Consider the following 15,027-nt stretch of genomic DNA (forward strand, 5'->3'; position numbering starts at 1 on the left):
GAAGTTGTTTTAACAATAGCAAGTTACTACTAATTCAGATTAAGCGCATGTTGTACAGCCGTTAAAATAATGGTTTAGGCGTTTAGTCTGAAGTATCTCTAACGTATAAGTATTATCGTAAAAAATTGGGTGGTCGGAGTCTACCTACTACTGCACAAAATTGCATTAGCTGTGACCAGCATTCCCGCAAATTCGAATGGGAGATAATTATTACTAAAGGTAACATTCAAAAAAGAAATAATCTGAATAATGAGGTTAGGATACCTGTTAGTTACACTTTAAACAAACATGTGATTCAGATTTACAAAACAGGATGCTGCTCATGTGGAACATGAGAGTATTCGAATCTAATAATCAATAACCTGTAAGAAGGAACCTATAGAACCTTTAAATTAAATTACAGTGCAGTAAACCACTACTTATTTACCATGTAACTATGAATCATAATAATACAAGTACTTGTCACCTTGACCTACGGACTAAAGAAAAGCTTTTGAGAAAACTAAATTCACAAGACCTACGGACTACGGTGTGGGGGAGTTCGGAAAAGAACCCAAAGAGAACACTATATATATATATAGTTAAACGGTGGAATCCTCCTGATCTCCATAGCCATAAGGGTTTTTGCTAGCCCAATTCCATTGATCGCGGCACATCTCATCAATGCCATATTTTGCCCTACCACGTAAGATGAAATTTTGAGAAAGAAAAAAAAACAAAATTGGAAAAGAAGTGAATAAAAGAATTTTTTAAAGTAAAATGCATGAAAGTACTACAAAACCAGAATTTATCAAGAACATGTGTTTCAACTTTCAAGTCTTATAAAATAATTGTTTCATAATATTAAGCTTTTATCATCTATCCCGGATATTCAGGAGGAAGAGCCAATTGACACTCACTTCCATTTAAGCTCTCTTTCCGCTTTCTTTGTTGATGCATAAACAATTTCAGCATCACCAGGTCTACGGCCAGCCATCACAAGTGGAATTTTCTACACAAATGAATAATCATGAGAATTAATTATACATGCACTGAAGAATAGCTAAATCCAAATAAAAATGACTTAGTTGGTTCAAGATCTTCTAGATTTTAGGAATATAAACAAACTAAATATGAAATGGAAACAATCTAAGAGGAAAATTATTTGCTATAACATTTGTTGCCGACTTCTCATGTCTCTATAGCAATCCATACAGATACAGCAAAGTTGATAACTGAAACAAACCAATTTAACTTCGAGAAGCTTCATATCCACAACAAAACTAAAGTTAGGGCAACCAATTTAGATAGCAGTTTCTAGTCCTAAGTTTATCTTACGGCTCAAGCAGGCTAACACCAAACCAAACTATAAAATGACTAGATTACTGAGAACACAGCACATAACTTCATTGAGAATGCAAATGAAGCACTAAATTGAGCACATTCTCAGCAAAAATTAAAACGTTCCCGTCCCAAGAAAGGAGAAAAACAGAATGTGAACAACCAAATGCTTTAAAAAATGACATTAAAGTTGATGGCCAGGATTATGTTGACAATTGGCATATATAAGACCAGAAAAAGATACATTATTCTATTCACCTTTCCAGATGCCATCTCAAAAGCTCGAACCATCTCCAAAACTGATGTTCCCTTTCCTGTTCCCAGGTTATAAACCTCACAACCTGTAAACACCATGAAAATTAAAATAAAATTTTACCACTATAAATTCACCACAATGTCACTGCTTCAGAAATCACCAGAACTGGCATAGTTAAATAATAGAAGATGAAGAAAATTTTAGAATGATACCTATATTAGGATCATCTAGTTTAAGCAACGCAGCAATGTGCCCATCTGCTAAATCAACAACATGAATGTAATCCCGAACCTGACAAAATGATAAGGACCATCCAGTAAGATCCTTTTGGTGAAGGCATTAAAAGTAGATCTTCAAAAAATGGGTAATAAAGGCATGCACCCAACAAAGACTATCCAATAAAGGAAAGTAGTTTGCTTGAGCAGAAATTTTCAGGGGAATTCAAAAGGGGAAATATTGTGCATATAAAATGACCAAACTGTAATTAAAGGTAGCTCAAGATGTGTACATCATATATGAAGTTTAACTGGTAAAGAACAAAAATATTCCAAATCAAAGGAAAAAGTGGGCAGGATAAGATTGAATATAACTTCATGCAATTTTCTTTACCATGGAAAAATTTCAGTGCATAAGTTTAAGTCAGTCAGAGCATACCCCAGTGCCATCAGTTGTATTATAATCATTTCCAAAAACTGTCAGTGCAGGCCGTCGGCCAACTGCTACTTGCTGAACAAATGGCATGAGATTGTTTGGAATTCCGCGGGGATCCTCCCCAATACAACCGCTAGGGTGTGCACCGACTGGGTTGAAGTATCTTAACAATATTATTTTCCAATCTGGCTCTGCACGGTGGACATCACGACAAATTTCTTCAATGATAAGCTGAAAAATAAACATCATATCAGATGGCGAAAACACAGAATTCAAATCAAAACCAAGTTTCACCTACCAACAAACACTCCTAGTCATACCTTAGTTCGTCCATATGGGTTCATTGCTGACAGAGGGAACTCTTCTGTGCATGGAACTTCCTTTGGCCAACCATATACAGTTGCTGAAGAAGAGAACACGAGCTGAAATCATTCAAATAAATACAAAATCAGTGAGACGAGCAGAATGGAGCAGCAAAGCGCTAGAAGGTATAATCAACCCCGCAAGACACTTCAAGGTGTTGGTGTGTAAACAAACAAAGGTATCCTACAGGTTAATATTTTTCCACCAATACAACTAATGACTATGACAGTAACCCATTAAAGACGAGGATGAACAAGGTGGCTCATCTTCCTGTCTTGAAAATAAATTTTGATGTATATAATGAGGAGCTTAAACAACCTAGAAAAACCAACAGAAATTACAGCAGCAAAAGCAATTACAACTAGAGCCACATGAATGTTTGACAATGTTAGTAAAACATATTCCTTCATGGTTGTTGCTTCCATGGATCATATGACTAAGTCCAAAATCTTTTGATTCACCCAAGACTACTTAACCTTCCTAACCTTCTCAGACATCTCACCCCAAGTGAGGTGAGAACTACCTTCAATCAATTTAAATAATATGTTCTGCAAGCAATATTGAGTCAATTTAACTGGATATAGACATGTTGTATCTGATTAACAAGAAGGAACTCTAAAAAAAAGAAGGTAAAAGACAGTATGAGTGGCTGCCATAGCAGTTTGAGAATCAATAATATTCTTTTAGTATGTTAAGGTCCATCATGCAGGACTGAGAAACAAGAAGGATTTTACCTTCTTGCATCCATGGGCAGCCATGACTTCCAATAGAGTGATTGTCCCAGTCAAGTTGTTGTTATAGTATAGTAAAGGTTTTTGCACACTTTCTCCTACTGCTTTCAGTCCAGCAAAGTGTATGACAGCATCAAATCTGCAAGAAAAGAAAAAGAGGTGAGAAAAAGTTGCAAGGTCAATGATGTACAAAGAGAACATATTCACCGACAGATAAATCTTTTTTTAATAATATTAAAGAAACTTCCGTCATACTCTAATTAGAATAAAAAATAAAAAATAAAGAAAGAAGCTTCCGTCAAAATCCTTACTGTGTGGAAACAAAAATTTGCTCTAGTGCATCCCTGTCCCGTAGGTCCACCTGCAGTGGCAAAAGTATAACAAAAAGCGTCGGTCATCACCATAATTAAATAATTAAACTAACAAGCTGTAAATTAAGCAATTAAAGTGCTTGCCATCTATGGTTTCCATTGCCAGAATATTTGTAAAACAAAAATTAGGCATCACCGGAACCACTGGAACAGTCTAGAACAATATCATCAGATTGGACTTAACAACAAAATAAGCCAGCCGTTCCCCAAAATTACATCATATCAAAAAAGTACATCATGAACTTTTCACTCGGCTGAATTCGAAACCGACATAGCACCAAGTCCAATTACAACAAAACTATTTCACAAATCTAAACCTAAATCGACGAAATTATGAATCCCGAAAAACACAAGCCACGAAGCGAAATAATCTTTGTTTACGAGAAAAAGGCACCGAACAAATCAAAATTGAATGAAACAGGCAATAGAAGGAGGAGGAGCACCTTGTGAAAGGAGAGGTTGTTCCCAAATTCGCCGGCAAGCTCCCTGACTCGGTGGATAGAAACCTCGGAGGAATTGTCGAGATTGTCGACGACGACGGTTCTGCAACCTCCGAGCAAGAGCTGAAGAACGGTGTGGGTGCCGATGTAACCGGCTCCGCCGGTTACCAGCACAGTCTTGTCGCGCATGAGTGGCTTGTGCAAAGAGGAGTTGCTGGAAAGCTTAAGTTGTGAGCGAAAATGAGGGGAATTAATATACGGCGCGGAGGAAGTGAGATTGCCAATGCTGACGCGCGATGCCATATTCGGAAAAGGCGAGAATTCTGTGACACGTTCGTTCGAAAATGAATTGTGTGTTCCTGTTTCGGAATTTGATGGTTTTATGCGAATATTTATGGAGGGAACAACAGATCAGCCACGTTCATATAATCATGTCTACATCACTCCCAAACACTCTCATTTTTCTTTAATTTCGGTTTGTTAAATTTAATGCAGGGGCCGGTTAAATATATCTTCTTTTTTTTTAAGAAAACTATTGTTATTTTTTTGGTTCACATTTCTTAATTGATTGTGATTTAACTATTGCGCTACAAATGTATCTTTAGGTGTCTTAATATTTAGCTACTTTACAAAATTGATTAATGGTAACTTGGCAATTGTGAATTATACTTTGTTTGTGATATTAGAAGCTGTGGATGTTTTATTGGATTTGGTGGAAATCACTCACTCATACATGATATACCAACTCATTCATGTGAAAATACTGACAGAAAATTTAGCTATTCAGTATCTTTCAATACATTGTATAATTTGTCATTTCCAAAATTAGAATAGATAGAATAAAATAAATCTTATTTATTAAAAAAAAATCTACGATGCCAATAAAAGTTATTTATTATTAGTAAATGCTAGTAGTTAATTATTAATATTTTTATTAGTAAAAAAATCCAACTCACAATATTTTTTCTTTTTGTTTTTACTACCAAGTCAATTTTATAATTCTGTAATAAAATAATTATTGTGTTGGGTGTGGAATATATTTTATAAAAAAAATACAAATAATTTTATGAGTTAGCATTGAGGGGACACGAGGCCAATTAATTAACAATTCAACTTAACATGGTACAAAATGTTTTTATGTGTCTACTCAACTAATATATTAATTATTATATTATAAAATTTGATTCTTCATTTTCAAATGAAAGAACATCTTTTTTTTCTCTCTCTTTATAATACGTAATCCCACTGCTATTCAACATTTTGTTTTGTATTTTCTTAAAAACTTCAATAAAATGTGCAAAAATCAACTAATATTTCAAAAAAAATAATTAATGAATATAACTCTGAGAAGGAATCACGCGAACATTAACAAAATTGGAAATATGTCACTGAAATATGATGTGTCTGGTATGAATAATATATTTGACATTTAGGTATTCATGTATGATGAATGAAGTGCATTTGATTCATCTTTCTTTCTTTTTTTTTACGTTAAAAAAAAAGATAAATACAAGAAGAAGAAAAATCTTTAAGTTTTTAGCATTGATGTATATCTAAGAGTTTAACTCAAAAATAATATTTTTTATAATAGTAGAAATAAAATTTTGAAAGTTGGAACCAAGTCTAATTGTCTAAATCAAAGTTAATACGTGGGTTAACAGAACTAATTTATAGGGGAGAAATTCGTCTTATTTTTTTGTTTCAAAAATAATCCTTAGAAAGTGAGTTAGATTATTCAAGTACACAATCATACATTTGTTTATAAAATAAAAAAAAGGTTAAAATTATTTAATTTTGTTATATATTCTTCTGAAGATCACGATGAAGATTTGAAGTCTTTGACGAATTGATCAGATAAGATCATAAGAGTCAAAGTCCAGAAGACACCAGAGTCTCATCATAGGCAAAGTTTGTGGAAGTATTTGTTAATTTTATTTTATATATTTCATATTCAGCTCCACTATATATTGTTGGCGTTTACTGGATTCTTGTAAAAAGACTATAGTCCGATTACCTAAATTGATATTTGTGTCATACAAATTGACGATCTTATCTGAATCTCTCTTTTTTTTATATGTATATTTTGTGTGGCATTTTATTTTATTTTATCTAATAAAAAATTAGTTTAGTGAGCAGAAATATGTACGCGTGGTGTTTGGCACAGCTTCTGGAATTCAAATGAAGTCCAAACACTATCAAAATTAGAGCAAATGGTCTTGTTTGGGGGGGGGGGGGGGGGGGGGGAATAATTAGCAAAAAGGCAGATTAGGTCGGTGATGATTCGTATTTGTGCCCAGAATTCTGATGATTTGATTGCCACAATGAATTTGATAATCTTTTTCTTTGTTCAAATAATAGGAATAATAGATGAAAGAAGAAAAGTTGTTCAAGTAACCAGGACTTTTGATTGTTTGCAATTTCATTTAGAATTTTTAATTTGTGCATAGGATACTACCAGAAACTTGTAGTATCAATAATGGACCCTCGAAATTAAAAGGAAAGAAGGATGATGTTGCTTGCGTGAGTAAAGTAAACACGCTTTTAATCAGAAAATAAAATAAGCAATATCCTCTAACCGCCCAAATCCGTTAGTAGTTAATTACGTTTTCATTCTCATAGCTTCAAGGTAAGTAACTTCCAGAATTCTTTCTTTTTAGACACTAGTGTTGTAGTATATGCATCGTATAACATAAGTATTTATTTTTACATACTTAAACTTAAGATTTACAATAAATAAATATTTCAAACATATAAAATTATTTCAGAAAATATATTAGACAATATTACTTATTACATGTCTTAAGAAGTTTATAGTAATATGACCAAAAACATTTCCCTCTTATGATAGCGAATAAGAAAACCAGTGAATTACTTGATTTTATTTTATAATGTCTTTTTTATGAGACTCTATACAGTATAAATATTTTATTTATTAGAAATAATTTTATTATAATCAAATAACATCATTATAGATTGTAAAACTCTTATTTATAATATGTTCGATGTAACATTTAAATGTGCCTATATAATTATATTCACATCAAATTATTAAAAAGACTCATAAGCATCTTTATAATACTTTAAGAGGATGCACGTCCAAGAGTAAAAAATATCAATTCAAATATGCATTTAATGCAACTACTCATAATTCAAACTTAAAAATATTGATTGATTAAAATAATTTTATACTAAATGACTCATTTTGATCATTGATTCGTGTTCACATTCGGAAACACCAAACAGTGAGAAAGGAGTGTCCTATCCCAAGCAAACTACTCCCCCAACTTTTCGTATCCATCAACCTAAATATTTTTTCGTGATGTAAAAAAAAATTTAAATAAAAGACTCAAATTTTCTTAAATATATAGTTGTTCAATCATTTTTTTAACTTTATCATCTTATTAAATTATTTAAATAGAAATTATATTTTGAATATATTTTCTATTTAATTTGAACCCAAAATTTCCCCTAAATTTAGGTACTTTTATTTATGAAAAAATAAAATGATAAATATATACCTTATTTTAGGATGCAGAAAGCTTTTTTTTTTTTAGAGAAGGATGTAGAAAGTTTAAGAAAGAAAGAGATAAAAATTTTAAAATGATATAAAAAGTAATATAATGTAGTAAAAAGAAAATAAAAAATGTAGAAAAATTATTACTATAAATAAGTATACAGTTTAATTATTTCTTATATAGTTTCATTCTCATGCACTATTTTTTATAATTAAAAAAATATAAACTTTTAAATAAATTTTAAGATAACTATTATAAGAATTAATAATTCTATCATATATAATAATAAGTAACGTAATCAGATGAAAATATAAAAAGCATTTACAACAGTGGATTTTAATTAATTTTTTTATATACGTCAATAGTTTGTACGCCAAATGATAGGAAATTTGAATATTTATACGAGATGTTTAAGTCGAAACCTTGTGGCCATCTTTTTCGCATAAGATTTTCTCATTGACTTCAAATGTGGACGAGCCAGCAGTATTCTTGGGATATTATAACTGTCTTCAATCATCATCAGACTCAAGCCAACTGTCTCCTCATTCCTTTTCACTTTACCTACCTCCACTAACTATTAGTATTTTTTTAAGTATATTTCTCAAAACAAAAATGAGCTACCATTTTAAAGTATAAGATAATATTAATTCTTATTTATCAATTATATTATTATTTTACTTTAATTTTAATTATTTTACACATTTACAACATATTTAAATGATGAAAATAACTAATACTATAAGTAATAATAATAATACAATAATATTTTTTAAAATAAATATAGTATTTATATTAAGTAATGTAATTTTTTTTATTAAATATCTATATAAAAATATTTTACACTAATAATATATAAAATATTTATTTATTAATTTGTGTATAACAACTTTAACCATTAAAAAGAACGAAAATAATAATGAGAAGCCGTTAGCAACGGTTGAATTGTTTTTCTTTGATGTACTGTTGAATGGGGCACTTATGCTACCGTGTTCGTACAACCAAGGAACATGGAACTCGAATATGAGTGAATGCGAAGCTCTAGCCAAAATCATTATAAATAACGACAATCAGAAAGAGATTCAAAAAGAAAATTAAGAAGACATAAAACAAAACATGGAATCATCTGAACAATCATTGCATGAAAATTTAACCGGGACCGACAAGGAAGTCAAATTCATTATGATCCTTTTTGCATTCATAAATTTGAAAGATATAATTAATGCACCATGCTATTTTTTTTATAGAAACAAATCATTAATTAAAAAATTTTACATTATCATTTAATCATATTTTTTATATAAAAAAAATTATTAATTTTTTAAATTATTTTAAAAATTATATTAATATTAATTTTTTATAATAATAATATAAAATTATTTTATAGGGTGATTATAACCATTAAATTCTCTTTTTTTTCTGGTAAAAGTTTCAGGAGAGAAAATGATGTTTAAATCCATGCTTGCTAGATATGAAATTAAATTGGGAGGTGTGAAAGTAAAAATAGACACAATAAAAAATGAAGTGTGCATGTTTTTGGCATGAAAGTAAGGTGAAAGATTTTTTTTTTACAAAAATATCACATGCACCCTATAGAGACTGACAGAATTGAATTGAAAATAGTGTGAAATGGATAAAGAGAGAGAGAGTAAGGCTCTAACTTAATTATCACTTGTCAAGTGAGAAAATCTATTTTCCTCTGCTCAACTAATATGTTGAAGTTACATTTTTTACATAGATTATTTATTTTAACACGTTCAAATTTAGTTAAAGAATGAGTAAAGACCATGTATCTTCCCTAAACCTTTGTATTATATATATATATACATACGCACAAAGATGTGTTACTTTCTCCATTCAATTTTAATTGACGACTAAAGTTTTGATGCAAAAGTAACAATTATATATCCCTCGACTTTTATATTAATTATATTTTCATTTATATTTTTTATTTTCTCTTTTCACTTCATAATGAAATTATAAATGATTAAAAACATAATAAGAACACATATTAATGTTTCACTGATATAATAACAAATCAATTAAAATGAAACCGGTCATTTTTTTCTAAAACTGTAAAACTTTGATCAAAATGTAATCGTAGGAGAAATTTGGTAGACTTTTTTTCACAGCAAAATTTGGTAGACGTTTCAATCTTTGCGGATAAACCAAGTTTTAATGCTTATACGTATTTACCGTCTGTAACCGATGAAGCATATGGAATAAAGGTATAAGGATGGTGTATACACATTCTGGGGTTAAGACCGTTAAAGGGATTTTTTTTTTACAAAATTTTGTAAAGAGATTTAGTATATTATATAGAATATCAATTTTTATATTAATCTTTTTTTCTAGTTGTAAAATCATTTATGTTGAGGTGAGTTACTATATAGGATTATTCTTGTAGAGAGGTGATGCTTATCCCATCACCCTCAGTGTATAGGATTGTTCTCATGTTCATAGGAGTGGTGATGCTTATCCCATCATTTTGGTGAGTTGTTATTTTAAATATTATTTAAATTTTAAATTGACTTAATTAAAGATTTAAATTAATTTATATATATAAAATATCAACATAAAATAAAATTTTAACTAAATATGTAATCTTATAATTAATATTTTTCGTCAAAATATCTTTTTTTATATATCAATCATAGACATTAAATTTAATTTTTGTACTAATTTCAATAGATTTTTTTTAGGTAAAGGAGATGTTAAATATAAAATAGATATAAAATAATTTTCTTTAACATTTTGAAATAAAATTAAAATTTTAGATAAATGATTTACGATGACTATTACATTCATAACTTAAGATTATGTAGTCTTATTAATGAAGAAATGATTACAAATAATAAATCATGTCTTAATAAAATTTATCACTTAATAATTTAAATTGACAAAAAATATTAAAAATGTAAAAAAAAAATGAAATTCTTAGGGGCATAAAACAAAGGTCTCATTGGCCTTATGGTTTCCACATCCCTGCAAGGTATCACATCCTTCTCAAAATGAATGGAAGCAATATTCACATGATCCTGATAAGGAGTGGAGTGTGGTGATAATTGAAGAATTTCTCAGCCTTAAAAATCCACTCCATTATTGGTGATTGACCATCAAAACGGAGAAAACTCAATGAAATTTCCTTCACATTTGTAGCAAATGAAATCAGAACTGAATGGTTAACTGGAGTATTCAGAGTACCTCCACTTGAGCTCAAACCACCAGTGGTCGCCGCTTGATTATGAATCAATAGTTCTATGGATCTTTGCATCTGATCGAAACGATCTTGTAATTGCTGGTCCTTGGAACGTTGGTCCTCCATCCACGCTGTCAGCATTGCAACTTGTGATTGGAGTTGTTGAAGATGAATGCGCTCGCTATGCTCGACCATAGATGACAATGAAAGCACCAATGAAACAGTATAATAGTATTGAAACAAAAATAGAGCAATTACAACAGAAATTTGAAAAGAACCATCCACAAGATTATCAAGTAGAAAAGGAAAGACAATTAACGGTAAAGAGCAGCAACCACGATCTCCATTTCAGCTAATGACGATCACTTGAGAATGAAGTACAAGAAGGTTTTAGAAATGGACAGCAGAAAAGATGATCAGAACCTTATATTTTCTCTCCTTATACTTGTACTTTTCCTAACTTCCATGCTATGCGAATGTAATGCCGCGTGTACCTCCTTGCTAACAAAATTGCGAGTCAAAATTCTTCCTTCCATTTCACATGTTACAAACAAGTTCTTAAAAATACAAATATTAAAGATGAATCTTAGAAGCCTAATCAATTATTGGAAGGCAGAAAAATATATTGTTCTCCATTTCATAGTAATCAAATCAAGTATTTCTCTCCGTACATGTGCAATAATATTGAAAGAAAACAATAAATTAAAAGTAACGAATGAAAATTTAAAATAAAAGAATAAAAACTAGACTCTGATTATTTGGTGTTTTTTGGGAAAAAAAAATTATCTTGTGTTTCTCATTATTAGTGCCTACCTTAGAAAACAAAGGCCTGGATTTGACCGGGTAGAGAGTTTGGTCAATGGTGAACACCTAATCGACCGACAATTTATAAAACAAAAATACAAAATGGGTGCATTACGTAGATATCATATTATAAACAAAAATATTTGTCGTTGCATGCCATACATTTGTGAGGAAAATATTGGTGAATTTTTTACATAAATAATTTAAAAAAAATATTATTTAATCAAATGATACAAGTCAATTAATACAAATTATTATTTGCAGGTGAGAAATCAATTCTCTCAGATCAATTTCTCATCTCTTTATTTTTTTTTCAATTTTAAGTTATGAAGTTAATTAATTTTTTAATTTAATGTCGGTCAAGCTAAAGCTAAATACATGTTTATCTAGAGGATGTTTGATATCAAAATAGTATTATGCATGAAAGAGTTTAGCATTAATTAAGCCAATGCAAAATACCTATATTAGATTAAAAAATGTTTATTTTATCAAAAAAATACTTTTAAAAATATAATTATTTTTCCATTCATATGTACCTTGTTATTAAAAAAGGCATTTTTTAAACGTAGGTCAGAATTTTTGTTATTTATTTATTTGAGTTTTTTTGTTTTTTTAAATAGTTTTCTAATTCTTTTGTCACCCTTTGTTTTTTAAAAAAATTATGTGTTTGTTTTTTTTAATTGTTTTTTATTTTTTTGTTACAATTTTTTTAAAAAAATTGAGTTTTTTTTTTGTTTAAATTTTAGTTTACTAATTTATATATATTCATTTGAAAGAATATAATTTATATACACTTATGTAAAAAATTGAATATAAAATACATGCTTAAATCAATTAATAGATCAAGTTAAAATTTTAAATAAATTAAATCAAAGTTGAAAATAAAATCTATAATCAATTATATATCAAACTCAATCGTTACATTTTTTTACCTATTTATTATCATATTTTATTTTTTTACATGTTATCATATCATAAATCTTATAAAAGTTATATTTTTTATAATTATTTTTTTCTATGTCCTTAGATGTAAATGCTCATCAAATATTTTTTTCTCTAAAATGATATCACTTATGACATTTATACATATCAAATTTTTTGAATGACGGAGAAGAGAGTAACATTGAATAAAATTTTAAAAGTTGTTTTTTAATTAGAAAAAAATTAAGTTAGTGATAAAATTAATTTTATTTGATTTTCAAAATTTAATTTCATAAAAACATTTAGCTTATTAAAAATAAGTGAAAAAAATATAAATGATAATAAAAAAATAGAATGTAACAAACAATCAAAAGAAGCTTAAAAATATAAAAACAAATTCAATTGAAGGAAGATTTTAAATTTAAATTAATACAACAACATTTTACAAATACAAATAATATGATATATATTTAATGTTGTTGGCTTGAAGAGAACAAATTTTCTCTTTGTTACTCAAATAAATAAAAAAAATAAAAACCAAATAAAAATATGTAATTTTTAAATAAAAAAATAAACAAAATAAAGAACAATTTTAATTAGGAATCAATGTAGTAAGGCCGTTACCGTAAAAATAAAACATGTTAAAAAATCAATTTTTTTAGAACAATGATTTGTATCATAAATATAAGTAACAATTGGATTGTATCATTTGAATAAATAATAATTTTTTTTATTATTTATGTCAAAAATTCACAAAAAGGAATAGATATTGTAATCACAGAATTTACAATAAAATATAATTATACACTAAAAGATTAAGCATCAACTTAACTAACCGAGTAAAAATGTGTTTTTAAATATAGTTATTAAACATGTATTTAGTGTCAATTTGATCAACGTTAAATTAAAAAATAACGTTATGAAATCGATTTTAAATAATAATAGATGTAAATAATAGTTGGTTTATATCATTTATATAAATTTTTTATTATTATTTATGTCCAAAATTCAAAAATGGGTGAGGTCATAAGTCATAAAAAACTTGAATTAATGTAAAAATGAACAATAAAGACTAGGAGAATAGCAGTTGCAGTTTGCAAATTAGTGATTAGTCGCTTATCTACCTATTTCTGTGTTGCACGTTATAATGGTACAACCTAAAGTAGGGAGCTTTACTTTTTTATCAGCAATGTGTTAAGTAAGTGACACTGTTTTTTTTTTTTTTTTAGTTTAAGTAAGTAACACTGAAATAACGCAAATCAAACATTTCATAGCGATTTAAAGTGTTATTCTATTCTTTCTGTCTTGTTTAAAGCAAAAGTGGCTTCAGAATTTCACAATATGATTCGTGGCATTTGTGTATTCGTTTTCTCTGTGCAGGTATAATTTCCGAGATTTTAGTTCTTGTCCAGTCCTTGCTTTAAGGGAAAAAAATATGCAATAAAACTATCTTCTGGTAGTTTATCCAACAAAGTTGGCCAAGGATTTGGATAAGAAGAATTGGGCATACCGCCATAGACTCACATTTTAAAGATAAGAATAAGATCAACAATGCTTGGCCAACAAGAGGGACAATGTAGATATTCAATAATGATTTTGACGATTTTTTTTAAAAAGATATTTTCAGCTGGGATCAATTACTAATTCTTTAATATATTAAGATTTATTTAAAGGATTAATCTTTTTTAATAAATATTTTTCATATATACGAATAAAGAATTAAATTTATGATCATATATATAAGGATAAAATTATTTATCAATCATGTCACGTATTATTAATATTTTGATTAGGATTTTGAAAAACACATAAAAAATTGTAATATCTAATTAAATAATACATTGCTTAAAAAAATTAAACAATACAAAGCATTTAATAAAAATTATTAAGACTTTTTAAGAAATGTAATGTAATTTAATTGATAAATTTTATAATTTATAAAAAGTCTTCTAATATAAAAAATTTGATAGATTATTTTTATGTGAATTTGATAGATTTCACATAATTTTTTAATATAAACTTTGGAAATAAGTTTTTTTAAAAGAAAAAATAAAAATTAAAGCAATTTATATTATATGGAGGTGCGGGGAATCGAACCCCGTGCCTCTCGCATGCGAAGCGAGCGCTCTACCATATGAGCTACACCCCCACGTTGCTAAATGTTGTAACTATAAGCCTAAAATAATATTTAATATTGTTCTATAATCAATGGCCACATTTTAATATCATTATTAAAACATAAGCCATCTCTTATCAATTACTTTATTTTATGCTGACGAAAATCAGATATCTTCTTTGGCCATTGAGTTGTTGGGGGTAGGATTCATGCATTTTCATCTCTCATTTTTCCTTAATGATGTATTTTTTTATGTAGTTGGAATTTTTTTTAAAAAAAATATTTTAAAAAATGTTATTTTTTTCTTTTAATTTAAGTTTTAAACTTTTCTATGGTTTCTTTA

General features: G+C 28.4%; 1 protein-coding gene and 1 non-coding gene across 2 annotated transcripts; both read right to left on the reverse strand.

Moving 5' to 3' along the window:
- Nucleotides 1-225: 225 nt before the first annotated feature.
- LOC114377424 (UDP-glucose 4-epimerase GEPI48-like) lies at nt 226-4,578 on the reverse strand. Its single transcript, XM_028335919.1, has 9 exons — nt 4,136-4,578; nt 3,633-3,682; nt 3,325-3,460; nt 2,548-2,649; nt 2,231-2,458; nt 1,789-1,867; nt 1,579-1,661; nt 900-991; nt 226-678 (listed from the first exon to the last, which is right to left on the reverse strand). Exons 1-9 carry the CDS (start codon nt 4,433-4,435, stop codon nt 582-584), a joined length of 1,167 nt encoding a protein of 388 aa, XP_028191720.1. The 5' UTR covers nt 4,436-4,578; the 3' UTR covers nt 226-581.
- Nucleotides 4,579-14,644: 10,066 nt separating this feature from the next.
- Nucleotides 14,645-14,717, reverse strand: TRNAA-CGC. The gene has a single exon. It is a non-coding gene; the product is annotated as a tRNA-Ala (tRNA).
- Nucleotides 14,718-15,027: the final 310 nt, after the last annotated feature.

The sequence above is a fragment of the Glycine soja genome, chromosome 11 (genome assembly GCF_004193775.1).
Source record: "Glycine soja cultivar W05 chromosome 11, ASM419377v2, whole genome shotgun sequence".
Lineage (NCBI taxonomy): Eukaryota > Viridiplantae > Streptophyta > Magnoliopsida > Fabales > Fabaceae > Glycine > Glycine soja.

Excerpts from the sequence above, each read along its gene's own strand:
- LOC114377424 (XM_028335919.1), bottom strand. The coding sequence starts at position 4,435 with ATGGCATCGCGCGTCAGCATTGGCAATCTCACTTCCTCCGCGCCGTAT. Across the intron at positions 2,459-2,547 it reads ACCCATATGGACGAACTAAG|CTTATCATTGAAGAAATTTG; the intron begins GTATGACTAGGA and ends TTTATTTTTCAG. Across the intron at positions 1,868-2,230 it reads ATACAACTGATGGCACTGGG|GTTCGGGATTACATTCATGT; the intron begins GTATGCTCTGAC and ends TCATTTTGTCAG.